This window comes from Hippichthys cyanospilos, chromosome 21 (genome assembly GCF_059441005.1).
Source record: "Hippichthys cyanospilos isolate Australia breed blue-spotted pipefish chromosome 21, RoL_Hcya_1.0, whole genome shotgun sequence".
In the NCBI taxonomy this organism is placed as follows: Eukaryota; Metazoa; Chordata; class Actinopteri; order Syngnathiformes; family Syngnathidae; genus Hippichthys; species Hippichthys cyanospilos.
In genome coordinates, this window is record NC_142389.1 from 8,932,304 (window position 1) to 8,958,994 (window position 26,691).

Here is a 26,691-nt window from a genome sequence, read left to right on the forward strand (position 1 = left end):
TAACACTTTTTAGCCATTTCGGGGGTTGATCTTTGTGCCACTTGTTGTTGACTGAAAATAATATCACAAGTTGCTCAGGTAATGGCCAATCACAGCTCGGTTTGTGCACATCACATGACCAAACACAAAAATTCATTACCGAAGCTCTGAGCAACTTTGATGTCATTTTCAGTCAAAAGCAAGTGGGAAAATGGCCGCCCCGTTAATTGGCTCAGTTAGGTCTTGCTGTTGAAATTCATATTCTACAAAATAAATATTCAACGTAAAAAACAACAACAAAAAAACCATAGGACCACACTTTCCCTCTATGTAAGCAGCTCTAGATTGACAAGTGAGAAACAAAATCCTGTTAATTTTTAGTGACATCCTAATTCCTACGAAATTCTCGAGAGCAAATTATAAAAGCAGACTATTGTTTAGCTCTCCAACTCACCTGGGGCTCAGATTGGAAGGGTCTAAAGTGACCAGCGTAATATCCCGGCTCATCCTCCGAGACTTTTCAGAGCTCTGTCCTGCGCTTCCGTGATTGGCTTGGCCCACCGGAGACGGCCCACCGGCGCCCCTGAGGGTCACCGCTCTGTTCTGCTCCGATGACAGACAATCATCATCTTCCCTCACGTCCTTGTCATGTCTCCCGCGTGTCTCGGTGAGAGGCGCACAACCCTGAACAAGTCGCCCATTCCTTTTCACACCTGACTGGGAATTGGAGGGAAATGGTAAAGTGAGAGCCATCATTTTTGGGTACTTCAAAAGGTAGTGTTTTTTTCCCATGCAGAATCCGAATAATTGACTCAAAAGAAAATTTTAATCGATTAAATGTGGACTAGTGACCACTAGGTGCACGTAGCCGCGCAGATTGGCGGACAAAAATGTTTAGCTGGAGGGCATTCTAAAGAGAGGAACCGCTAACAAGGCACTAGGTCTGCAAATGCAATGAAAACAAAAGGGGCCCTAAAATTGATCCCTGTGGAACACCATACCACAGTGGGGCACCACACAAGACTCAGAGCAACCAAGGCTAACACGAAACGTTTCTTTCAAATAGGTTCTAGTGGGCCACAACTAAAAATAGAGCTAACACTCGAATCTTTTGTTTTGTCTTCGTTTTGTAGCATATTATGATGACGCTTACAGCAATGTATTTGAGGTCATGGTAGAGGCTCAAATATTGATTGACCCAAATCTCTAAGAAAAACAACACACAGTAGAAGCACAAAGTTCAAGAATGCTGGATTGATTTTTGAGGGTGAACAAAAATAATCTGACAGCATTAAAGTGAAGGTGCGGCTTGTGCGCTAACTGAGCCAACATCGCAATATCTTAGTCATTTTCCCCCACGAGTTCATCAGCAGCAATTGGTCAACAATTAAATGTTTCATATCCTGTACCGAGCTGATTAAAACGTTCCGGATTGCGTACGCTGAGGATAATCTTTGGAATCATCACACCAAAAGCCGAGGATATTGCTCTTAGATTAGAGATAATGAATCAACGTCTTTGTGTGTACGTGTGAAAGATTGTTTGTGGTGGCGTACCTGAGGATCAAGAGCTGCTGCGGACAGTCTGGCCTTCACCTGGAACACAGCCAAAGAGGGAAAAGTGCCTTTAAAAGGAGCAATCATCCTGTGTCTGCCTGTTCACTGCATCAATAAGCAGGCAAGACTATCTGTGCAAAAGTCTTGGCACACACCTCTTATCAGTTAATTACTCCACCCCAAAACAGATCCCTCCTAAATCTCAACTCAATCTTGTGCTTCCAAGTTTTTCAGAACACAACACACCCGCTACCTCCTCATTTAAACTTTGCCCAGTTGTCATACTTCACTCAGTGCGAAAAGCCTCTGCTAAAATTCCTGTTGTCCATTTGTTACTGTGCCAAAGCAGGCCGGTGTTGAGTGTACGCAACACACTCTCGTCTGTCTGTATGTGTATATACTGTACAGTATATATAAGTTCTAGTCGCTATCAAACTACACAGAAGGATTATTGCTTCGTAGTGGAAAGGTAAACAGAGCTGCAGTTTCAGCACAGATTTGCGTTACCGAACAATATTACTAGAATTAGTGTTTGACAAGTCACATTCTCAAATGACGAATAAATTACACTAATTGGTTTGTATTTTTATTCAGTTGTTTAACCTTATTTTAAAATCCAATACAGTTTAATTGCATTTAAATTTTAGGTGAAATACTTTTGCATTTCACCTTTTAGAACTATTTTCAAACATTTATTTAAATTGTGTGAAGTAACTTCCTATAAAGTCTATAGTGCATTTTGGTCAGTGAATATAGCACGGCTAGCCAAGTGACGTTTGTCATTGCGAGACTTTTGTTATGTGGTAATTACAGTTCACAGCATGGAAATTACTAGATGTGTGTCACCAATAGAGCAATCAGCTATGATTATAACTCATGTCTTCGTACAAGCAGGTAAAATGCATGAAAGAAGATCCTTTGTCGTGTGACTGTCCACCCAATCACCGGCGTCACGCAGGAAGGAAACAGCATGACACTATTCTATATACATTGAATAATGAATGTTGGTTAAGCACTAAATTTTAGTTGATACTATTTAGAATGAAAAATGTATTAAATTTGACCCGTTGAAATGAATTGTGGTTCCTAGCCCCATAAGGGGCTATAAACAATTATAAAACAATTTTTTGTTTGTTTTTAGATAAAATCCTACAACACTGAGATCCACATAAACATGTATGACTCACATGTGTCTCCTGTCCTTCTCTCAGGTTGTAGGTGAGATCCTGCTGGATGTCTTGAACAAAGTGATGCGAGTACTCCGGGTAGAGGTCCAGCACCTCATAAAGACCCTTCAAGTTAATACACTGCAGGTCGCAGTAGGTCAACGCTTTCACATCCGCGTTGGTTTTTATCACTCGGTCATCTAAGGACAGGTTGGCTCCGATCAGGTCGCCTTTTCCTGATGTGGGATACACAAAGGGTGAGAATCAGAATAGGAGACACTGCATGTGCCGGATAGGCGAGAGGTAAGATTTAACTCTCATATATGCACACCACCAAAAATTTAACTCGTACCTCTCACCACAAGTCTACACCTTAAAAAAATGTAGACAAAACCAAAAAAAAAACAAAACCTAAAGTTTTCACTAACCCAAAGCTAACTCAACACTATCAAAAGGCTTACATGCACCAAAAAAGTATCTCGCCAAACTCTCATGCATACCAAAAAATCTCTCACATTCAGCAACAACAAACTACAAAAACCCACCCCTCACCAATATAACTCTCACATGAACAAACACTCACTGTCGAATACTTCAACACTTTCCAAAAATAAACACACTCACAAAAACTCACGTAAACAAGCCTCTTCCTCTCACACACTCGTCAAAACACCTCTCACATACACAAAAAAGTCAGATACCAGAACAATCGGAATATTCTTCACTAACCCAAAGATCTCTCACCCCTACCAAAAGACTTACATGCACCAAAAAAGTCTCTCGTAATACTCTCATACGTACCAAAAAGATCCCTCACATTCAGCAACAACAAACTCATTACAAAAACATATATACCTCTAACATAAACAAGACTCACTCTCGAAAACTTCAACTTACCAAAAATAAACACACTCACAAAAACTCTCACATAAACAAGCCTCTACTCTCAAACAATCACCAAAACACCTCTCACATACACAAAAAAGTCACATAGCCAAACATCTCTCACACTCAGCCCAAAACGCTCACATACCAAACATCTGGCCTCGACGCAATAAATAAACCCCACACACTCTCACATCCAAAAATTTCCAAAATAATCCCCCAAAAAATCGTCCCAACTCCCCCTCAAAAATCCTGTAAATATGCTCAAAGGAAAAAAAAGTTCAACTCAGTTCAGACAAGGGAAAGGCTGACTTAATGAAACAGTCAATCAGCATTCTTAAACACCTTTTGTTTTCAGATTAAAGCTACCTTTCACAGACATATTTTTATCCTTGAAACAAAAACCTTTTGTTTCAAACAGACAAAAACTACCCTACTTAGACAAAAATAAAGCCACAGAAACACATTGTCGTGAATATTTTTTTTCCATATCCATATATTCTTTAACGCCTTTCAATTATTTTTCTGAATGTGATATCACTTGGATACCAGTTAAGAAAAAATGTATAAATTGCAATGAATAATGACATTCTTTTGTAAAAGTAAGAGTGACTGGTTCATCAATTCTTATTAAACCAAACAGTACACACACAAAACGCACACGTGTCACATATTCAGCAAGATAAAAAATGTTTCATTGTACCTAGAAGTCACAAATAAGCCAGGAAAACAGTGCTGATCCCCCCAAAAAAACGTTCTTATTTATATTAATGGAATGTCAAATGTTGTGTTTTCTTCATCTTGTTCCCGAGACGACGGCCTACGCTGACGTTACCCCATCCATCCGTAGCACCCCATTTCTTTTTCTTCCCACTTAATCTTCGTCATTTATATAACGCATTTAACTTAAGCTTTCCAACCATACACAGCCTTCTCCAAATTTTATTCTCTCAATACCTTCTGAGTTCTGTCCTCAATTGACTCTGCTACGCCGCAATTAAGTTATGTTCACCCAGGAGGTGCTTGAAGGGAATTAACACACGTCATGCATAATAAACAATATTGTTATTGATTCAAGGCGAGATGTTGTTTCTAGCAGATGTTTGTGGATGGAAGCATTCATCCTGGGAATCAGGTTGGTTTGCATCGTGCTTCAGATTAGTTTCGTGTCGGGCTAGCACGCTAAATTCTCACGTGTTAATCAGTCGACAAAGTTTTCTCATCGTTGACTTTATGTATACAGTGGAACCCCGAGATAGGAATGCCTCTGTACACGAAATATTCGCTTTACGAGTAAAAATTCGGCCAAATTTCTTCATATGAGAAAAAATTCAATATACGAGCGAAAACTCTTATGCTCCAAGAGAAAAATTTTAATTCCCGCATTCCCGTTTCAGCTTTAATCGATTCCCTGATTGTATCAATTTTCCTCTACTCACAATTCAAAATTTTCCCACAATTCCTCTTTTCTCAGTTTTTCCCTTGTATCTTCGACATTATTTAGCCTATTCGAACCGTTCCAACTGTGTACTAATATTCCGAATACTTCACAGATTGAAGCCATTCAATCATTTCACATCATTCCACCATTCAACGCCTCTCCCATCAGCGTTTTCACCTTCACATGCAATTTCTTCAGGAATTGCACATTTTCTAGTTTGCTTACGTGTTCTTAAACTTTATTATACAACTAGGCTGGTGTTTTTTGTTTATTGTTTTACTCGAAAGATGAATGAATGAAGCTTTGTTTTGATAGGGACAATGCAGTCAGCATTTTATTACATAAAATGTCCACCCTGTAGAAATGTTACACTAAAATGTCCATCATTTGAAAATAATTCATAAACCAAAACAATATATACCATATTCCATGTTGCTACACTGATGAGTACAGATGAGTGCAGTTTAGTTTTGGAAGTGAACATCTTAAAGTCCAAGATGGATTTTTTTTCTAATGGAAGTGTGTTTCCGAGTTTACTCATGTTATTGGAGAAGGTTGACTGTCTAAAACGTGTTCTGCAGGGAGGGATTTTGCACTTTTGATTTTGTTGAGCTTCTGGTCTTGCTAATGTGCATTTTCTGCATGCAATACAAATTCACTATTCGTGGTTATTCATTCATTTGCATTCTTTGAAGATAGATTTCACTTTTATTTGAATATTTATTTATGTATTTTTTTTAAATATATATTTGTGTATTGATTCCACAAATACACACATTTGTTATGTGCACTATATAGTCTTAGAAGTGAAGTAAATTGCTCAATAAGGTTATTTGGAATCTGCATCGCAGATTTAGCTTATTCCAAGCAAAAAACAGTTGTGATTAGCTACTAATTAATGAACTACTAAAATAATGTAGTCACAGCCCTAGTTCTGTGAATTGAGACTTTTTGTATCATTAGATTGCTTCACTCTATTAGGAATATACATTTTAACTGAATGTTAAATCCAAGTAGTGCATTTTAATCAAACTGTTGACGAATCGTGCTAGCAAATGGTGGATTACGTTTTTCCAAGTTTGACTCTTTTAAAGTTTGCTTTTCCTCTCATTAAAGCTTCTAAAAATGCTTTGGATAAAAATACACAATCATAATTACATTTCAGTCTGAAAACACTTTGGTTTTCACAGAATTGCATTTTTGCCAAAAGTTTTCAGCTCATTAATGAGAACTTCCATTTGAATGCTTTGTTGTTGTGCTTCATCATGAGATACGTAAACAGAACTAGTACACATTCGAGCAAATTGACAAAAGAGGAATTCTATGTGACTCCTGTGAACTGTACGGATCAAATGCGGACAGCGCACGAAGAGCATAGTTTTAAAATGAATATATCAGGATGTGTGTGGCAAACCTGCGGGAACCGAATGATCTCGCACACGCCCAATTAAGACACCGTGTAAAGTATGGCAAAAAGCATGCCAGTGATCCTAAATTGGATTTCACAGCGAAAGCAAGTTGAAAAATGACATCTGAGTGAATAGGATTTCACGGGAGCCTTCTGTAAACAAGAAGCTCATTTGAAAGGACGCAACGTTATCGCAGCGGGGCTCCTTGAGCTTCATTATCAAGGCTGCCTTTTGAAATCCTAATAAAGGCACAGAGGGACCGGAGGACCATACCCAGCTCGTCACACGTATTTATCTCACCAAGAATTGCCAGCACCATCCCGTCCTTCAGGACCTCCATGCTCCCGGAGCACACGAAGAAGATGGCCTGCAGTGCGTCGCCCTCTCGGAGGAGGTACTCGCCAGGAGCGCAGAAGGTGGTCTTGATGTGCAACGACAGTGAGCGCAGACAGCCTCGGCTGGCCGAGGCGAACAGAGACAGCTCCAGGATCTCCTTGTTGAGGTGCATGGTGATGTCGGAGCGGAGCTCATCGGGGAAGTCCTTGAGTAGCTGGGAAGACCACGACAAGCAGTTGGAGTGCGTTTTTGGACAATGGGAGAAGAGCAAACTTGTCACTTTGGAACTGGAGCATCTCCTCATGGTTGCTCGCAAAGATTGAACGTAAACTCTTTCAATCCTAAAGATGTATGTTTATGTTTTTGTATTTTCTAAGCCATTCAATTACAGGTACTTTATATGCAGCTTTTTTTTTTCTTTAATTTCCATCAAGTGTTTGGCTGAAGGGTCTAAAAATGTACGGAACTAAATGAATGAAATACTCAATCAATTACTTTAGTCCCTTAAGTGGTCATTTACTTTCATACTTAGTTACCCAAAAAAAACACATACTGTATTTTCCCAAAGTAATTTAATATTTAATAAAGTATTTTCATACATAAGTACTAAATTGCTTACTATAGGTATTTAAGTACCTATAGATTACTTGAGTACTTAATTTAGTATCGCCATTAACTGAGCGCCTTTTAGCCAAATTCTTGAAACAATATGATCAAAATGTAAGTACCTAGGATTACATTTCTGGGCTCTTAATCATAAAAACATCTTTGGGACTGAATGAGGTAAGATATAGCCAGGAAAATGTAACATGTAAAAATGTGTTTAAAAAGTTACCTTTTGATGATTCATACATTTCACATCACATTTCATAAAATCATGTATCCAGCTACATTTTATTGAATATTTTGTTCATAAACGTGTTAAAACGGTAACTTGAGTAATTTTTATCAGCTACTTTTATTCCATTTGCTTTGACTTTGAATGTCTTAAGCTGTTTGTAAATACTTTTTATCTGTTGTCCTTTTAAAGTTCTTGTCAATGTGTATGAGATGTGCCTATTACTGTACTACAGTATATCATACTGTACAATCTAAAGTATTTTTTAGATTAAGAGAACACCGCCTGAAAATATTTATTGAATAAATGCTGTCATTTATTTAATAAGTTACATGACTACTGATATAATGACAGCTGTTGCATTTATATTAATCATTGAAAACTATTCCTGCAGTAATAAGTGTCATCTTTTTCTTAATATAATCATAATAGCAACAATTACATCATTTGTTTTTATGCATTACTAGATTAATAACAATGATTTATTTCAATACACAGCGAGGAGAGTTCTCCAGTAGATGTCGATCTATGTCACTGTTAATATTATTTTAGGTATAATAATGGTGCTACCGCTAGTAGTGCAGCTCATGAATGAACACCTGCACTCAGTTGCCACACACCAAAGCAATCAAAGCCAAAGCGAAGCAATGCTATTTGATATCGCTTTAAAAATATGCTAAACGCATCAGATGTCTGCCTCCGTCCTTGTCGGGCCGAAAATCTGGAGCTCGGCGCCCCGTAAGACTGATCAATGAGCCATCAGGGCCTAGCCGACTGTAATCAAGAGGCTCATCTTTAATTCATCTGTCTGAGATTCATCAGCGTCGCTCCATCTCGGCGTCGCCTCGCCATGCTGACAGCTGTCTCGCGCAGCCACTGGCAGCCCGCAGCCATGAGCAGCTATTACGCCGCTCGCCTTGCTCTCCTTGGCTCGCTCAAGGTGGCGATGATACCATGTCCCTTAAAATGCCCTTAAGTAACCTCTGTGCCGAGGAGAACAGTTTGGAGTCCGCGCAGTCAAATGTTTGGATTTGTCACTGCTCTTCGCTATTTAGCATATAGTGACACTTGGAAGAATAATATTTCCAAATGGATTAAATGTTGTTTTAGAATTTTTTAACAATAAAAACCACACTTCATCATATTGCACACTGAAAAAACAAAGACAAAAAGAATGTGACATTTCTATTTGTTGTTTTTGTGGCGGATAAAGAATATATACATGTTCATACCAATCACCATCCTAAATGGATACCTTACTTGTTGCGCCATTTTCAACTGTAAAAATGGTGATATTTTGTCTAATTTTATATTTTGACGAGTAAATAATTGTTCATGCACAAGCAATGCTTTCAAAAAGACTTTTTTTCCATTTGCTGTCGACTGAAAACGACATCGGGTGTGCTCAAAGCTCAGGTAATAACCAGTCACGCCTCAGCTGTTCACTGGGTTTGGTCATGTGATTTTTGCAAGCTGAGTCATGATTGGTTGTTACCTGAGAAACTGGTGCCAGTTTCAATTAATACCAAGTGGCAACATTGGGTTTTTAAAGGTATTCTTTTGACATGAAAAATTAATATATATATACACATATATAATATATAAATATTAGGCAAAATATCAACTTTAACCATTGAAAATGGCTAAAAGGCTTGTTATCCTTTTTAATGCGTTTTAGCATTAAGTGTCATTTGTTAGCATGATCAAGGTGTTTAGCGTTGACATGAAACAAATGTTTATAAATTAATATATATACATATATAATATATATAAATATTAGCCAAAATATTAAATTTAACCGTTGAAAATGGCTAAAAGGCTTGTTATCCTTTTTAATGCGTTTGAGCGTTAGCGTCGTTTGTTCGCATGATCAAGGTGTTTAGCATTGACATGAAACAAACGTTTATAAATTAATATACAATATATATATATATATATAAATATTAGTCAAAATATTAACTTTAACCGTTGAAAACGGCTAAAAGGCTTGTTATCCTTTTTAATGCGTTTTAGCGTTTGTGTCGTTTGTTAGCATGATGAAGGTGTTTAGCATTATTAAGGTTAATTTGTATTATTGTTGTAAATAAGAGCTCTGAGTGGCAAAAAAAAAAAAAAAGCAAGAGTTAATTAGTTCTCAAACAGTGGGGCAGGTCCCCCTGGGGGGAGTTTAGATGACCCCAGAGAAAAGGCTTTGTTTTAACAATGTGAAGTGTAATTGCAATAACATCAGGATGAACTTTTTTTTTTTTTTTGTTCAGGCACTTTGATGCACTTTTTTTTTTGCAATTTTAGACTTACCTACGGAAAAATAGTATTGTTTTTTTTCTTTTGTTGATGTTAAAAAAAGATACAATTATTTAGCACTGTGCTAAATGATGATAGCTCTTTGATTCCATCCCTGAACAAACCAAAGTTTACAATTACCACACAAAAGCATTAAAACCAAAACCCCAACAAAAACAAGAAGAACACGCTTGTTTTTGATGTTTCACCCCCACAGACTTCTTTTCTGACAGAAGCGCCGACATTCGACCAACCAAAGGAGACGGGACCTGTTGTTTGTACCTCATTACAGTCGATGCCGTTGTTGACTGACCAGGTTGTCTGAAAATACTCCAGCATTCGCTGCTTCAGGCTCTGCGGCAGATGATGAACTCGTATAAAGTCCTTCAGGTCTTTGGTCCTGGTGTGGTACTGGGACCAGCGGGAGTACATCCTCTGGATTATGGCTGTCACATTGCCAAAGACCAATGCGTGCATCAGCGCTACAACAGAAAAGAGGCAAAATGGATGCATAATCCTCTTACAGTAACGCCTGGGTGTCCGGGCCTTACTATCACCCCAATTTGGCTGATTTTGAAAAGGTCTAATCTGCAGCTTTTATACCATCCACCTGGGGGCAGTAAACAGACAGAAGAAAACGCTATCAAAGTATTGATTTTGAGTTTGAACTGCTGGTTTAATCACAATAAGGGACACTCCCCACTTATAAATATGATCGGGCACTTTACTGTTGTGTTGGTGCAGTATTCCAACAATACAATCAAAAAGTGTGTAGATGGGACAGTATGGTGAAAATATGTTGGTGCTACTCGCATTTCTCAACGTGCAAGCATGTTCAGTCTGTGTTGAAGTCATGATGTTGCTATAACCAGACAGTTTGGGGAAAAAAAAAAAAAGTTTAAAACAAAAACAAAACTGGAAGAAACTTCCATGTTTCCATCTTTCTGCATAAATATTTTATCTTATAATCATCCTCCAGCAATTGTTTTTGTTAAATTTTTGTTGATGCGGTTTATACTCCGGTGCGGCTTATAGTCCGGAAAATACAGTATTTTTTTTTTTTTTTTTCAGGAACAATGTACTAAAGTATGCTTTACCCTTTCACATATTTTAGTTCCTAAATTAATAGTACCTAATAATTACCCGAAGTATTGGATTACTTTAGCAGATTAATCCAAAGTAGATTCGGAACAAAACTGCTAAAGCAATTTAAAACACTAGTGCCTTATTTATTTTGCATTAGATATTTTTAGACCCTTCTTTAGCCAAACACTTGGGGAAAAAAAATGTAAATATGTACCTGCGATTGAGTGAGGAAAAAATGTAAAAATAGCTTTAGGACTGAATGAGTTAATGATAAATGTCAACTTTGGATACTCAAGAACATTTTGCCCCACATTCCAACAATTGTCAGTGTGTCGCCCAGGGTGGTGTAGTGTGCACATGTAAGAGTGAGCGCCAGGGACTGCAGAAGCCTCCTGGTGTTGGAGAACATTTAACATTGGGCAGGAGCAAGGGTGAAATGTCCACGGGGGAAAACCCCGCCACAGTTACCTCTCTTCACCCTCTAAATGCAAAAGCTGGTTCAACAAGGAGAAACTGAATCTAGCTGACCCAATTAGATCGACTTGATTAATGTACCTGCAAAATTAGAAACTTAGTATAGCTTGTGCGCAATTGTGCAGGTTCAGCATGATAGAGCTACGCAGATTGTTCATTCACAAATTTGTTACATCTTTAATAGCAACAATATAAGATACATTTTTTTAATAGATAATGTCAGAAAGAGTTCAATGTAGCCAATTTCTTGGATAAGGAGCCATATTTGGGTCATGTTATAAAGGTATTTGCAATGGACCCACATCCCTTTTGCGAACCAACCAAACAGTTGCGATCACATTTTTAATTGTTAAAAAGAAAATCAACCAAAAATACCTGTGATTAAACAATTACAGCACATATCAGCATTTTCTCAACCTTCTTTTTTAATGATTCGTCTCGTGAAATATTTTTTCAGCCAAGTCCCCCCTTAATATTTAAAAAAACTTTTGATATATATTTTTAGTGGTTTCCCTCCATAAGATAGATCGTGTAACCTCATCGAAAATTGCATCAATGATGACAATGTAAATCTGCAAGAAAAAAATACAAAATAAAGGCATATAACAATTTGCAATGGAGTCACTATTACATAATTTAGCAATGAGGTGTTTCATGTTCCAATTAGTTTGCTCTTAATTTGAAAAGAGGAAAAAAAAAAAAAAAGACATTTCTTCCAAGGTATTAAAAAGCATTCAATTAGATTTGCTGCTTGAGAAACACTGGGCCATAGAACTCAATTGTAATTTAGTATACAAGTATAAAAGACAAAATGTATAAATACCAAATCATCCATTTTCTTGTACAGCTCTTTAAGATTGAATTTTCAGAGTCACACATTGACATTTTAATTCATGACCATATTAGTTACTCAAAACAGCTGTATGCCAAATCAAGTAATCTTTCCCTTTTGAAATGAATGGAAAAGCCAATAATCCGTTCCAGGCTGTCCAGAAAAAAAAAAAAAAAAAAAAAAAGATTGTAATGTGCATTTCAGACAATAAAATATCAAATAAAATGCACAGTAGAGTGTTTTACATCATACAATCACCCAGAAACGACTTTATAGTTTTTGTGCTCTAATTCAGTGGACATTGTGCTGCTCTGTAGGGGTGTCCATCTTGGCTACCTTCATTAACCATGAAGATGACATTGGCAAAGGATAAAGAAATTGCTCTTTCAAAAAATAAATAATGTTAAATTCGAACAGATCCTGCTATTAAACAACTTGGAACGTCCTTGTTTACAATGCCAACCTGCTCCACAAGTTGCGTTAACTACCACTTTACTCACAAGTGACAGCAAATAATTGGTTGCATACCTCCTATTAGCATGACGCAAATGGAAAAGATCTTCTCCACGTCAGTGTTGGCCGACACGTTGCCGAAGCCCACGCTGGTGAGGCTGCTGAGGGTGAAGTAGAGCGAAGCGACATAGACGCTGCGGATGGCGGGGCCGCTCGTGGTGTTGTTCATGCCTTCGACGGGGTAGTACGGAGACTCCAAACGCTTCGCCAGCTCGTGCAGCCATCCTGGTTCAAGTCATGGGCAGAAACCAAATTGGGGACATTATTGTTTAGATTTCCACTCGGAACATCTTCATGGTTGGTTGGTTGGTTGTTGTTGGTGGTTAGTATTTATCGTAGGAATCCAAACAGCTGATCATGTTCATGACGTGACAGTTTTCAATCACTAGAGTGGATTTCAGAACGTTTGCAAACAAGAATACTGCTGGAAAAAGACGACATTGAAAATGACGATAGCGATTGTTATCACTTTTCCACACGGCAGGCTCGGCGGTGTAAAACTCGTCAGGTTGGATCAAGCCAAAAGTAGCAGGTTCTGGATACCGCGGTAAGCAAAAAGCCCCTTTGCTACATCTAGAACAATGGATTTAACAGAAGCATATCAGACGCTGCGGAAGCAGAACTAATCCCTGGTCAAGCCAGAGTGGAGACATGCAGCTGATCCCTGGAGAGTCTCCTGCAGACACTGATGAATGGTAATTGGATAGAAGCCGCTCACAGCTGCCTGACTTCAACACACGTCCGACATCAAAAATGCATAATTAGGATACAACACATTAATCCTTCCGCCTGTATTTTATGACACAGAGAAGCAGTAATTGGTCAAGAGGAATTGGCGTCATTCCCATGGTCTGGTCAATGCTGACCCGGAACCGCTTGTGAGGACAACAGCGAGAGGTAATTGCGAGCGGCGCGGTTCATCGATACTGACCAGAGATCAGCCCAGGGGGTCTCATTATATGAGGGACCTGCGTGCCGAGGGGAAAGCCTCGGGTTGAATCGTCAATTATCAGCGGAATCGCACCGTTCTCTTATTTTTATCTCACACTCACCTGTCTGCACAAACTGTGAAATCAATAAAACCTATGATTCATCATCATCTAAATGTAGATGCTAAAAACATTGCTGAATATATGCATAGGTACTTTACCTGCCACAATACATGGTGTGTAGTTTTAGTTCCATGTTAAAAGTAACTCCTTAGGAGAAAACACATACTGGTTAAGTCATGAGCAAACAAAGAAGGAATTTGTCAAGTCCTGATGACTAAATGACAGCTGAGGTGATTCCCTAATTTAAGCCTGAGATCGTGAGAAGAAAGTAATTCAAATAATTTAGGTATGCAAGGTCTGCTTCCCATGTATTTAATTTGAGATTAGAGACAAAGGTGGATGAAAAACAAAGAGGAATCGATCCAGAGCAGGAGTATCAATATCCAATCAGGATCAGTGGTGAAATCACACCACAAGACTTTCCTTCTAAACACTTGCATTGACTTCTCAAGGCTTGGTGTCTTCTCACTGTTTCTATTTCAGAGTTATTTTATAATAGTCTATTTTATTATCAAGGTACATTTACAAATGATATTTAAAAGAACAGCCATCCATCCTTTTTTCATCCCAAAGTCTTTTTGGGTCAAGATAGGTGAATTTAGCTAGGCCACAGTGTCACTGTGACATTCTTCCTGGCTTTGTGTAGTCCTATCTACCCACACTTAAACCAGTTAAGACCACCCAGTCAAATCTTTTTGAAAGATAAAAATTACATGTTCACCAGATAGTATAATGTTGTTATTGTTGTAGTTCTCGCAAACCTTTTGAATTGGTGCCGTGACCCGAATATAAACTTCAGTCAGTTAGTGTTAGTATTATATTGCAAGCATTACCGTATTTTCCGCACTATAAGGCGCACCTAAAAGCGTTTTTTTTTTTTTTTTTAAAAAGCTGATGGTGTGCCTCATAATCAGGTGCGCCTTACATATGGCTCAATATTGAGATTGGGATTCGTAGATGGGCAATGAACCGATAAAGTAAGCTTTACCTGTTTCTTTTGTGTGTTTACAGTTGAACAAGGTTGCTCATATTGACATTGAGTTATTATGCTATTGAGAGGTATTATTGTTATTACTTTGAGTATTACTATATTGTGATTGAAAAAGTTTTAAATTACGTCATTAATTGAGGGTGCGGCTTATAATCCGGTGCGCCTTATATGTGGAAAACGTTTTAAAATATGTCATTAATTGAGGGTGCGCCTTATTATCCGGTGCGCCTTATAGTGGTACTCTCCAAAGGACTGGTAAAAGTTCACAATTTCAATTTGTGCCTTGATATTTATGTACTACAGTAAACGTATGCAGACAAAGTGTTTTTAATTGAAAAATCTCCCTTCTAGATGTATGAAATCGGAGGTGCACAGATTAATCAATTAATCGAGAAATAATCAAGAATGAAATTAAACGATATTTATTTTACACTGAATCATTTAGTGATCTAAAAATTCAGCCTCAACAGTAAATGTTCTTAGATTTCTTTAGTCCTCGAAACAATTGTGTTGAATCACAAGACATTTACAAATTTCTGCACTGATCAGTATTTTAGCCATCTTACTGACACTTTATCAACCAAACTAGTTAAAGAATCATAAAAAAAATAGTACATTTTCTGCACTATCCATTCTTTCAAATTGAAATGCTTTTAAATGAAGGGATGAAACATAACACAGATTAATCAATTATTAAGGTGGTTGTAGAGCTCAAAGAAATCCATGAAAAAAATACAGATTTTTTCATGCAGTAACCAAACTGTACTACATTTCCCATGTTTCACGTTTTGCGGCGAAAACGATCCAGTTACAAGCGACATCTTTCGCTTCACCTTGCATTTGACTTTGCTCACCGATATCCCAGTTGTAAGCGTTGGCCTCCATTTCCATTTTCCCAATAATGTACCAGATGCAGGCCATCCAATGGGCCAGCAAGGCAAACATGGACATGAGCAAGGTCAGAACCACGGTGCTGTGCTGTGAGTAGCGGTCCATTTTCTGGAGGAGGCGAAGTAAACGCAGCAGGCGCACCGTTTTCAACAAGTGCACCACAGACACCTGGCGAAAGAGACAAACGACGTGAAATCAAGCGGTACGTTTTCTCGACGCATTTGTCGCACGTGTTAAGTTTCCCATTTGCAACCTTTCCCAAAAGTCATCTATGGTGCATCTGCACCGCTATTATTTATGGGATATAGGACAAGGATGATGGGTAACCTTCCATCGAGGAAGTACCTTATATCGCGTGTATATTTGCTCGTATGGGATCTTAACTGGGGGAGTATGAGACATAAATGCTACAGAAGATGTATACACTTGTATAAAATCGCAAGTAGGGAAAGCAAAGGCGGAAAAGAGGGCAAATGTGTACAAGCGTGAGGAAGGGTCCGTAGGAGAGAAATTCATGATGATGGCATTTGAACAATATTAAAAAGAAAAATGTGTGGTCACTTCTTATCGGAGCTGCCCCTACGCGCTTTGTTTTATTTTCCCAACACACAATCATGCTGGGAGAAATAGAGGAGCAGTGCAGGATGAGGGGTAATGAAGCCTCCTACCAGGCCTTAGGGAGCAGCTTCATCTTCACGCCACCATCTATCATCACCCTGCCTCCCACCTACGGCGAGGCCCTCTATCCTCCACGAGGAAGCCACATCGGCTATTCCCGCCGTCATCTCGCCCGTCTCGCCCCTTTCCATTGCCTCTCAAATCTACTTGATTGCTCACCTTTTCTCGCCGCTATTTCAGAGTGTAATTTTGACAACAGTGCTCATTTTTTTTCTCCGCCTGCCACAAGCAATGCCTTTTACACCAACTAGTTGTAACATGAGCAGACTTGTTTATTTTTATTTAATAGATATCGCACTCATTGCAAATATAGCCCATGTATCAGGGTCCAGTTTTCATGGATCACAAATGAAGATTTATGTCTTTATTGGGGCCATTTCTAGTTTCTTGTATCGCTTGCGGCGCAGTGAACCGAAACGTAAATTGTGATCTACTGGGACTGTGTGGTATTTCCATTATAGAGTCTGGAACCAAACAAGGACCTTTGCCTAAGGGCAGAGTGCTGGTGCGCCCACTTCTTCCATCCATTGTTAGACGTATTTAGTCTATTCTTGGAAGGTCAGCATGCTGACACACATTGACGGGTTTGTAATAACAACCAATAACCGGAATATTTGTTGAACAACTATTAGGAACGGATATCAAAAATATTTATAATAGAGTACACTTTGGTCATACATTATGATGCGTATGTAGTTTCTGTTTTGTTCTGTTTGGAAATGACAACAATTTTAAAGACTCAAGTCGTGGGCACTTGGAGGTAAGGTGTTGTTAATACAATACCAGAATTCCCCAAATATACGACGCACCTTTGTATAGGATGCATCCTTAATTTTGGTGTCAAATTCTGGTATTTTCTATGTAACCTTGTCTAGGAGGCACCGCTTGCCTTTATTTTGTGTAGTTTGTTGCAGATGAGCATTTTCACTTGTCCTTTTTTCCATCAAATAATGCTTTGTGCTGGTTTGGGGGTACTTGGCTGAAGAAATGTTTCATAAGGTGTGCATTATTTAAAAAAAAAGGATGTGAATCACTGATAAAGCAAATGCTGCAGCAACACATGTAGATTGACCATATAGCATAACAATAACAAGCATATATTCTATATCCTCTACAAAGAATGTCAAATCTTATTCCTGCAATTGTAAGCTGAGACATTTACGAAACAGTACATTCTGGCGTATACTGCCCCCAGGTGGCCAAGGCTTGCACACCAGAAGAAGAAGCATAACATTTCTTGAATTGATGCAGGAAAATGTTTTAATTCTGTTTTGAATTCTATTAATTTGTGATTATTGCACTTCTTTAGAAAACAATATAATGGTTCTTTTTTGTCATTGAAATAACACAAATTTTCTTTTTGGTGTGTGAGGGGTTGGGACGGATTAGCTGAATCTCAAGGCCTTACTACTGTATTGTAGTCTTGTAACTAATAGAATGTGAGTTTATGTTGAAAACAAAATTGAAGTGCTTGAGCGAATATTGATCATTCAATACGTGTGTAAATCAGGGTTCATGGTGAACCTTAAGTCAACGACTCCTGTAAGTGAAAGTAAAGAGCATTGTTAAGCAAAATGCCACTCAGCGAGGGACAAGTCATGCAGCTCCACCTAATTGCACTTCCCCTTGCGCTGTGCTCTCCTGAAGGCTGGCTCGTGATCGAGTCAAGCCGTGTAGAAAAAGTTTTAATGATGCAATAAAATACAATTGAGAGCCTCTGTATGTGAGATCAATAGACAAAAATCAAAGAGGCAGTGAAGCAGCAATGGGAACGATCTATGTAGAGGCTGCTGTAGAGGAACGTCAGATGTGTTTTCACATGCATGTTGACGGAATTAGTTAAGGTCTCCGGTGGACAAGACGTCAATCATCAGGCTTTGACAGAAGCTACTGTAGCGACTGTTTTAGAATTTGGTGTTTAGTTGAATTTAAAATGCTTCAACTCGCTAATATTTGTGTAAACATTATAATAGGCTAATATTGAAGTCAATAATTGAAAGCTGTGTTGTATCTCACTTCATAAGCCAAATCAGTATATTGATGATGGTGTGTTATTATCATAGCTACTCACCACGCTGACTTTGAAGGCATAGAGCAGGTCAAAGGGCAAGGCGGCCACCAGGTCGATGATGAACCAGGTGGTCAGGTAGTGAAAGCAAATCTGCCGTGCGTCGAAGATCACTTGGCCTGACTTGCTGACGTAGGTGGTGCGGAAATTGAAAACAATATCTAGAAGGAAATATTGAAATGTATGACATGGAAAAAATAATTTATGGCCCCTGTGAACTATTTTCTTCCACATCATTCTTGGAGTATTATATCCAAGAATTGACACACTCTTTGTTGTGTCATGATGAACTTTGACGCGTTGTCGCCGTCCAGGAGAAATTTCAGCTCCCCAGCACATTAAACCCTATTGCAGTGTTTTGATCATTATTGGGTCATTTTCTTCCACATTGGTCTTGCAATATTTTAGCCAAAGGATGGCACACTCCTGGTGTGTGATAACTAAATGATCGTGCCATGATGAACTTTGGTGTGTTGTTGCCATCTGGGAGAAATTTCAGCTCCTTCGTTTCTTTTTTAAATGATTTCCCTTTGATGTAAACCCTAACTGTTCAAGTGTCGTCACACTTGTGATCAGTCAGTGACAAAGGACCATTTTGGGACCATAAGGTTTCTTTTATTATGTGTACAATTTCCTCAAAATTTTATGGAAAACTACAAGCAAAATTTCTAATCCACGCTAACGATAACCTCCTTAGTGGAGGTAAATAACCCAGTCCAACTCACCTAAGATGAACAGAATCTCCACGGCGATGTCGCTGACGGTCGTGCTGCGGGTGAGGTCGTCGTCGTCGCCGATGAAGCACACATTGTACGGCACGGTCACGGCCACGTAAAAAGTGGCGAGCAGGATCAGCCAGTCCCAGCCGGCCTTGCATGTGCTGTAATGCAGCAGGATGAATTTGGACTTTTTGGCGTCTGCTACCTTGTACTCTGGCAGGGCGGGAGGGTCGCCAAACACATTCTGGATAGGACACGTCAAGAAATAAAATAACATGAATAAAAAAATACAACTTGAATGTGAACCGGCAAAAGACAGCTTCTCATTTCATCCAATTAAATAGTAACACATAGTGTTGCAAACAATAAAACATATAGTTAAAAATGTATTATCACAATATTTGCTTTGAATGCAAGCATGCAGTGTTGACACCAAACCATCCAATTTTATCAACCAAAGTCTGCTAGCTTAATGCTAACATCCAATACAGAACAAATATTTAAAAGATATATTTAAAACAAAACTTAAAACCACAATATACACTGTTTTGAAAGTAAGCTCATCATAAGGATTCAAACCATCCAACCAATGTCTGCTAGCTTAATGCTAACATATACGAAACAGTAATTAGCATGGATGTTGCAGTAACAACAGATCTTGAAACAACACAAAAACATACAGCAATACTCACAGGAATATCTTTTAATCGCATTTCCAAATATATACTGCTCTAAACCCAAAAGATGTCACATTTTATTTTAAAATATACCTTGTTGAGCTTAATTTTGCTCTTCTCTCTGCTGTGGAGGTGCCCAGAGACGTGGTAGAGCACCGTGCTGCTCCGCATACGGGCGGAGCTGAACGGAGAGCTTGTTCTGATCCTGCCACGCCTTCGCTCTGTAAATTCAGATTTATCTGTTAGGAAGTAACAAAATTCATTGGCTTCATAACATCTTGAAGAATTGTTTTAGTGTTAGGGTTATTTTCTTCACGTGACTTTGGATAATAGCAGCAAAATTAGTGCTAACTTAAGTCAACGTCAGACCGACAAATGATGGAAATGTTAAAATAAATGAATACATAAAAAACGACAAATACAAAATCTTAGAAGTGCAATTTTCATTAGACATTGGATAGACATTATGTCAGATGTCCGTTAGCCCACCACACCCCGTTTTGCTTGCAAATTTAAATCAACCGACTTGCATAATTATCTGCTGTATTACTGCATTTTTACAGTACAAACTTCAATCAGTCTACAGTCAATGAGACAATAGTCACATCACAGCTTCACCAAGCAGTGGAGAAATATGTTCATGTACAGTTATAACACAGATAACTTTATTGGAGATTAATTTGTAGTTGCTCCCTTTCTTAGTCCTGGTTTCATAAACCAAAATGCATGCTGTACACAATCTCATCGACCAAAAAGTTATCAAAAAAATGGTAGACTGATGATGACATAAGGGGGGCGGGGCACTGTAAGTCAACTATTTTACCAAATTTTGGATACTTTTGTCTCAGAATTGAATCTTGAAATCATCCTGGGCCAGACAAAGAGATGTGCAAGTTTGACCACTTTACTTTGAAGCTTTAATTTATCCACTCTAAGAACGGGAGATCAGAAAAGATATTTTTTTTTCTATTACAAAGCAACCAATTTTGATGGGTTGTTTGATGGATTTTCACTTGACCTATCCTTTTGACTTTATTGAAAACAACCCAAAAATGTGTCAGCCCCGCACTCTGGGAACCAAAGATCATCAAGTCGATGGAGCGTTATCATGACTATGCTTCCGGGAAGAACTTCAAAATAAAAGCTTGTCAACGCCGTTCGTGTGATAGGTTACTTGTACCGCAAGTACAGGATTAGTCGACTTCCTCAAAATGAACAAAACATTTTGGGCAGCCCTGTTTCAGAGTGTACCTGACCAAACATTTATCCTAATTTGAGCTCATGCATCATTTGCAAGAGCCCACTAACTTTGCTTCCTGTTTTTGATTCAGTCAGATTACTCTGCCAAATGTCTTGATGGATGAACACGTTCTCCAACAAGGCAGGGCAATGTTCTCCAGAGGCAGTTAAGTAAACTATGGTAAATTGCGGCTGCTGTAGTGGTTCCGTGTGTGCTTGCATGTGTGTGTAGTGGTAGCATGTGAGATGGATAGTGTTCGAGTGAGAGTGGAACTCGGATAATAGAGGAAGAGTTACTGCCGGCATACTTGCAACCCACTGGAAAGGCCTAAGTCCAGATTGGCTTGAGGGCAGATAAAGGCAATAACAAAGCCGTACAACTGAAGTGCTAACTGCTTTTGAGTGTCCTTTGGAAAGCGCGTGCATTTTCTGGTGTGCCAGTAAGTGCCAACAGACCCCAGATGAGGGGAATAGACAGGGCCCATCCATAAAGAGGCATCGCCTTGGGGGACACGGTACGGCAGGGGCGCAGAGATGGAGAAATACTTTATTTTTAGACCTAATGAATATCTCTTTGCTGTTAGAAGCATTCGCGTGGGAGAGGGTCCATAGGTGTTGCAGGACCATATAAAAGCTGGAGGACGAATCGAAACATATGGACATGGAATAGAGGAGAGTGCGGCTGTAAAATTAGGTACAGTATGTTAATTTCTTCCAACTAGTGTGCCATTACCATTATCAATGATCTCAAAACGAATTAATCACTTCAAATATTGTATTCCTAAGAATCATTTTTTTTAGTCTCTGGCGCTTTGATGTACTTGGTTATTTTTTTCAGTATCAGACTAAGCTGTAACCCGTATAAACTCTGTAAAATATAATTAACAGTTGTTGAAAGTTGATTTATGTTGTTTTTTATTTTGTTAAGGTTAAAATGGATAAAGGTTTAGGTATACTTGAAAACATAGTTTATAGATAATAATCTTATTTATAATCAGCGCGTGGGGGGGGGGGGGGGGGCACGAAGGTTTTCTCTTTCCTAGGCAAAATATAATTGTGAAGCACTGCTTTAGGTACACCTACATTCTGCCTTAACAATAATAGTCATTTCCATTTATGATCAACAGGAAGATGAAGCTATTGTTTTAAAATATCGTTAATAATTAGGGACGGTAGATTGTCAACCACTCCAAATGAACTTTCCCTTCTTTCTAGTTGGGAAAGAAGAATTCCATCACTGCTGCGTTTACAGAGAGAACATCAAAATGCAAATTCTTTTTACTGCTCATATTCTCATTTCAGTGAGCTTGTCATACACTAAGTCATTACAGTGAGGTGTTTGTCTACGTCTGTAGAGGCATGCTGTATCAGCCACTTTCATTTTAGGCTGGAAAGCTTTTCATTATGTGAGCAAAAATAACTTTGCTTGGGGTTGACGCTTCCTCTTCTTTCTTATTTACGGTAATGAGCGCAATTATGCAGGCAAGGAACACACACACACACACATGCAATGACCTACTGCATGGATAAATTTAGCTCAATGTCATTCATATAATTCTTTCTACATGAAAAGTGACTGGCCAAAGATGTGTTTCCTTCAAACTGGATCAAGGGTAAGAAATGGAAAGGAGCAAAAAGAAATCGAATCTTGTTTTTTTTCTTTTTTGGTCAACTATGTTGTTACCTTATTGGTATGTGGACACCTTGAATCCATTCAAAAGTGGAAAGGAGCACCTCCATGCATTCACTGACCTTCCTTCTTGTCCTCTTGAATGCTTTTGGCTTTAATGTCAGTGATGTCCTTAAATGAAGCCAGAAAGAGCACCACGTCCCCCTTTTCATTCTTAATTGGTACAATGTCCAACAGGCACCAGAAGAGCATCGCTGAAATGGAAAAAATACTCTTATTAACACCGTTCACCTTTTAGTCAGAATTGGTACATGGCGTGTGCATGTGTGTTCAGTAGTGTAGTTCAACAATGTACCACAGATTCCCAGACTTATTAGTAAGCCCATCTATAGTTGGATCCCCCATGGGACAGGCACAGCCTTTAATAGATGGAGCCTATGTTTCTCAAGATGAACCAACCACGTAGGTCCCATCTCTTGCTAAATAGATTGCTTTTGGAGGAACGCCGGGTCAGCATCTGCAGGTTTGTACCTTCCAACGCTAGCAAGATCTGAGCTCGCTGTTAAATTATCAAAGAAAACATCACTCGGGACTTTGTTTGCTTGATTGAAGACGTGAATATAGAAATATGCTGCTTTATACATGGTGTTATGACCTTGAATGACTTTCGGTGGGCGGCTCAGTGGAAGAGTGGTTAGCACGTCAGCCTCAAGGTTCAGAGTCCCGAGTTCGAATCCAGTTCGCTCCAAACTTCCTGTGTGGAGTTTGCATGTTCTCCCTGAGCCTGCGTGGGTTCTCTCAGGTGTATTGGACACGCATAACTTGTTCTTAGGTGTGATTGGGTGTGTGAATTGTTGTTTGTTCCTGTGTGCCTTGTAATTGGCAGGTGACTAGTCAGGGTGTCCACTGCCTACTGCTGGGATAGGCACCAGCAAGTCAGCGACCTTTGTGATGATAAGCGGATACAGAAAATGAATGGATGACTTTCAGTTAGCAGCTGTGCATTATAAAGCTTCACTAGCTTGAATTTCTTGGTCATTTTGAGGGTATTTCACAACTTTTGACGGCAAATGTATTAGCCATTATTCACAATGGATAAAAAAAAATGCTTTAATTTATGTCTACATGTGTTGCTGCATCAGTTGTCTACCCTTGCTTAATGAGCTATAACAATTTCAACCTGTTAAAAAAATGCTAATTTTAAGGAAGTGACAAGGAGCCGACTAATAGTGACGTAAACATGAAAAATTTAGTACCACCCAATATTTGTTCATCTTGTGTTAAGTCTTCAATGCTTTGTCAGTTCGGTCTGTAATCCACACAAAGCACCGAACTTCACTTTTTGACAGTAGTTGGAAAAACGCTTGTCTTCTCATGGAATAGGAATGAAATGCAAATGAAGGAGAATCTCCCATGGAGTTTCCTCCCATCACACCCACTCACACACACTCGCTTGCCTGCTGATGACTCAGGCAGTGAGAGTGTGACAGGAGAAATGTTATACCTAACTATTTGTGGAGAACTGACTCATCTATTCAGCCAGGTCTCAAACCTTTTCGTTATTCATTTTTAGATATTTTGGGTTAAAGACAAAATCCTTGGGCTTGGAATCCTCGGGTCAATGGAGAGTTTCAAGACTGCAGTGTTAGGAACAGCAGGGTGTCGTCAGCATAACAATTAGCTGATGTTTTGGTTTCAAGCTGAGACAACAACAAAAAGACCGAAACAGGGGAATGATGTTGTATACTGACAAAGTATTTTGAAAACAGTCAACTTGGAATTACATTTTTAAACATGACAAAGTTGAAGCACAGAGAAAAATGTTGGATACAAGTCTGGTAAATTATACCAGAGAGTAACTGTAAAAGCAACACAAAGCAGGACTTAGTGGAAGAACCACATCTGTGATGGTATTAGTAAAGCTGTGACTGCGCATAATTTGCAATGCCATCTGTTAAATGTGCCTTTTAAAATCATATGACACTGTGGGGTTTTTTTATTTTATTTTTTTAGGAGTGTGCTGCGCAGTATATATGAATTCCTCCAAACTAAGTTCTTTTCTTGACTGAGCTCACTTCATCCACCCGCTGACTTATAGCACCAGTCAAAATGTCTACATCCAATAGCCGACACTTTCCGAGTGGAATGATGTGGCGTTGAGTACTTGTCACTCGTTTTAATCACAATTTAATGATAGTGGAGCAGAAAATGTCATTTTCTTCTAATTGGATCCATCCATTGCTGCTGTATGTCAGTGGCAGCTCAAATGGAGCCCTGTCTAAAATTCATGATTTTATGAATGTGTACTGGAAATATGGTGACATGGTATCCTTCTGTGGTTCACTTAAGATAGCACAGTATGGTTTATGTTTTTTTTTTAAACTAAGAGCAAATTAACTGGAACATGAAACACTTTATTGCAAAATTGTGTTATAGTGACTTATTTGCAAAACATATACGTCTTTTTCATCTTTGGCAATTATCTGGCAGATGAGCTAGAAAAAACCTGACTGTGATTTATCTTCTGGAGTTGCTGATCAAAATACACCTAGAGATCCCACTACAAATGTAGTTTCAAAGTTTATTTTCAGACAAGAAAGGCACAGCACTCTTTTGTTGATATGTTTTTTTTCATCAAAAAATACTCTGTACTATTCAGGGATACTTGGCTAAAAATAATAAAAAATGAACAAAATTACGTAATTCCTCCAAAATAGGACACATCTATGTATCAGATGCATTATAATTTTAAGGTCAAATTCTGCTATTTTCTATATTACTGTGCGTTAAATGCACCAACAGTTTGGCAACAGTGTAAAAACTCACAAAACAATAAATACCATCTTGGTAAATTCTTCATATTTTTTTGTGTTCATATCCAGAGACTATATATATGTTGCGGATGGATTCGGACGTGGGTTCAGTTTGCTCGCTTCTTTGTTTGAAAATAATGCCGTAACAATGTTAGCTAACAGAAGCTGCTGTTAGCTGCAGCAGGTACCAGTTGCTGACAGACAACCGATGTCCGCCTTCTAACTCGTTTGATTACGGTAATTATTGTAAGTAAGAATACAGCCGATGTAAAAATGCGCATCTGTGCATCAAAACTCGGCTTATGTGGCTGATGGATCGATCTTCCTCGAATGGTGTTTAAAAAAAAGAAAAATCCAACTTTAAAGTTACCATTTATAGAATGCACCCATAGTTTGGCCTTCAATTTGGAGGAAAAAGTGTGTCTTATATTTGAGGAATTACAGTAGTAAGTTCCAACCAAAATCTCCCAAATGACATAAACACAGCGCTTACCTGTCTTACTATAAAACATGATCTCATCCTTAAACTCCGTGCGCCCTTCCAAGGCATCGTCGATGCTGTTGATGATACTTTCACTGGTCTCCGGGCCGTACAGGAACTTACATGCACAACTCTTTTGCATGACTTCGGCCCTTGAGAAGCCTGTGAGCTCACAGAAGCCATCGGAGCAATAGACGATGGGGAAGCCTTTGGACACCTGAGCGTTAGCCAGAATGAAGTTACTGTCTAGGGAAGGAAAGGAATTGTAGTGTCAGAGACATACCTTTTAATGATATGCAGATGAATCAAATGCAGCGGGATAAAGATGGCAATACAGTGAACAAGATCACCCTCATCAGGGAAATTCTGCTAAACTTTTACGCCTGCCTATGTTATGGCTTGGTATGGACGTGGACCCAACTGCAGGAAACCTGATGCGAATGCATTCAAAATACAATTTAATTTAAGAGAACAAATAGCAAACAATGTACATGGATTGATCAAAAATGACAAAATCAACAGTCCCAAAAATAGATTAAAAGTAACAACCAGCTACAACTAGACTTGTGCATGACAAAGAAAATGAACTGACAAGGAATGAAAGGAAGCATGGAGTAAATACAACCCAACTGACAAGACTATGAGAAACACCTG

The 26,691-nt window shown here is 38.7% G+C and overlaps 1 protein-coding gene and 1 long non-coding RNA gene across 2 annotated transcripts in view; one reads left to right on the forward strand and one right to left on the reverse strand.

Moving 5' to 3' along the window:
- kcnh8 (potassium voltage-gated channel, subfamily H (eag-related), member 8) overlaps window positions 1-26,691 on the reverse strand; it is a 50,629-nt gene that overhangs the window by 6,169 nt on the left and 17,769 nt on the right. Inside the window, exons 2-13 of the mRNA XM_088405277.1 lie at window positions 26,050-26,283; window positions 22,866-22,997; window positions 19,968-20,095; window positions 19,204-19,441; window positions 18,482-18,639; window positions 15,696-15,900; window positions 12,814-13,023; window positions 10,176-10,375; window positions 6,737-6,986; window positions 2,723-2,937; window positions 1,536-1,574; window positions 434-696 (exon numbers count right to left, since the gene is read on the reverse strand). Coding sequence (XP_088261403.1) covers window positions 434-696; window positions 1,536-1,574; window positions 2,723-2,937; window positions 6,737-6,986; window positions 10,176-10,375; window positions 12,814-13,023; window positions 15,696-15,900; window positions 18,482-18,639; window positions 19,204-19,441; window positions 19,968-20,095; window positions 22,866-22,997; window positions 26,050-26,283 — 2,272 coding nt within the window. The remainder of the gene's footprint in view (window positions 1-433; window positions 697-1,535; window positions 1,575-2,722; window positions 2,938-6,736; window positions 6,987-10,175; window positions 10,376-12,813; window positions 13,024-15,695; window positions 15,901-18,481; window positions 18,640-19,203; window positions 19,442-19,967; window positions 20,096-22,865; window positions 22,998-26,049; window positions 26,284-26,691) is intronic.
- On the forward strand, window positions 2,834-7,889 carry LOC148406509 (uncharacterized). The gene is made up of 3 exons (XR_015864031.1): window positions 2,834-2,854; window positions 2,927-3,004; window positions 6,685-7,889. It is a non-coding gene; the product is annotated as an uncharacterized LOC148406509 (long non-coding RNA).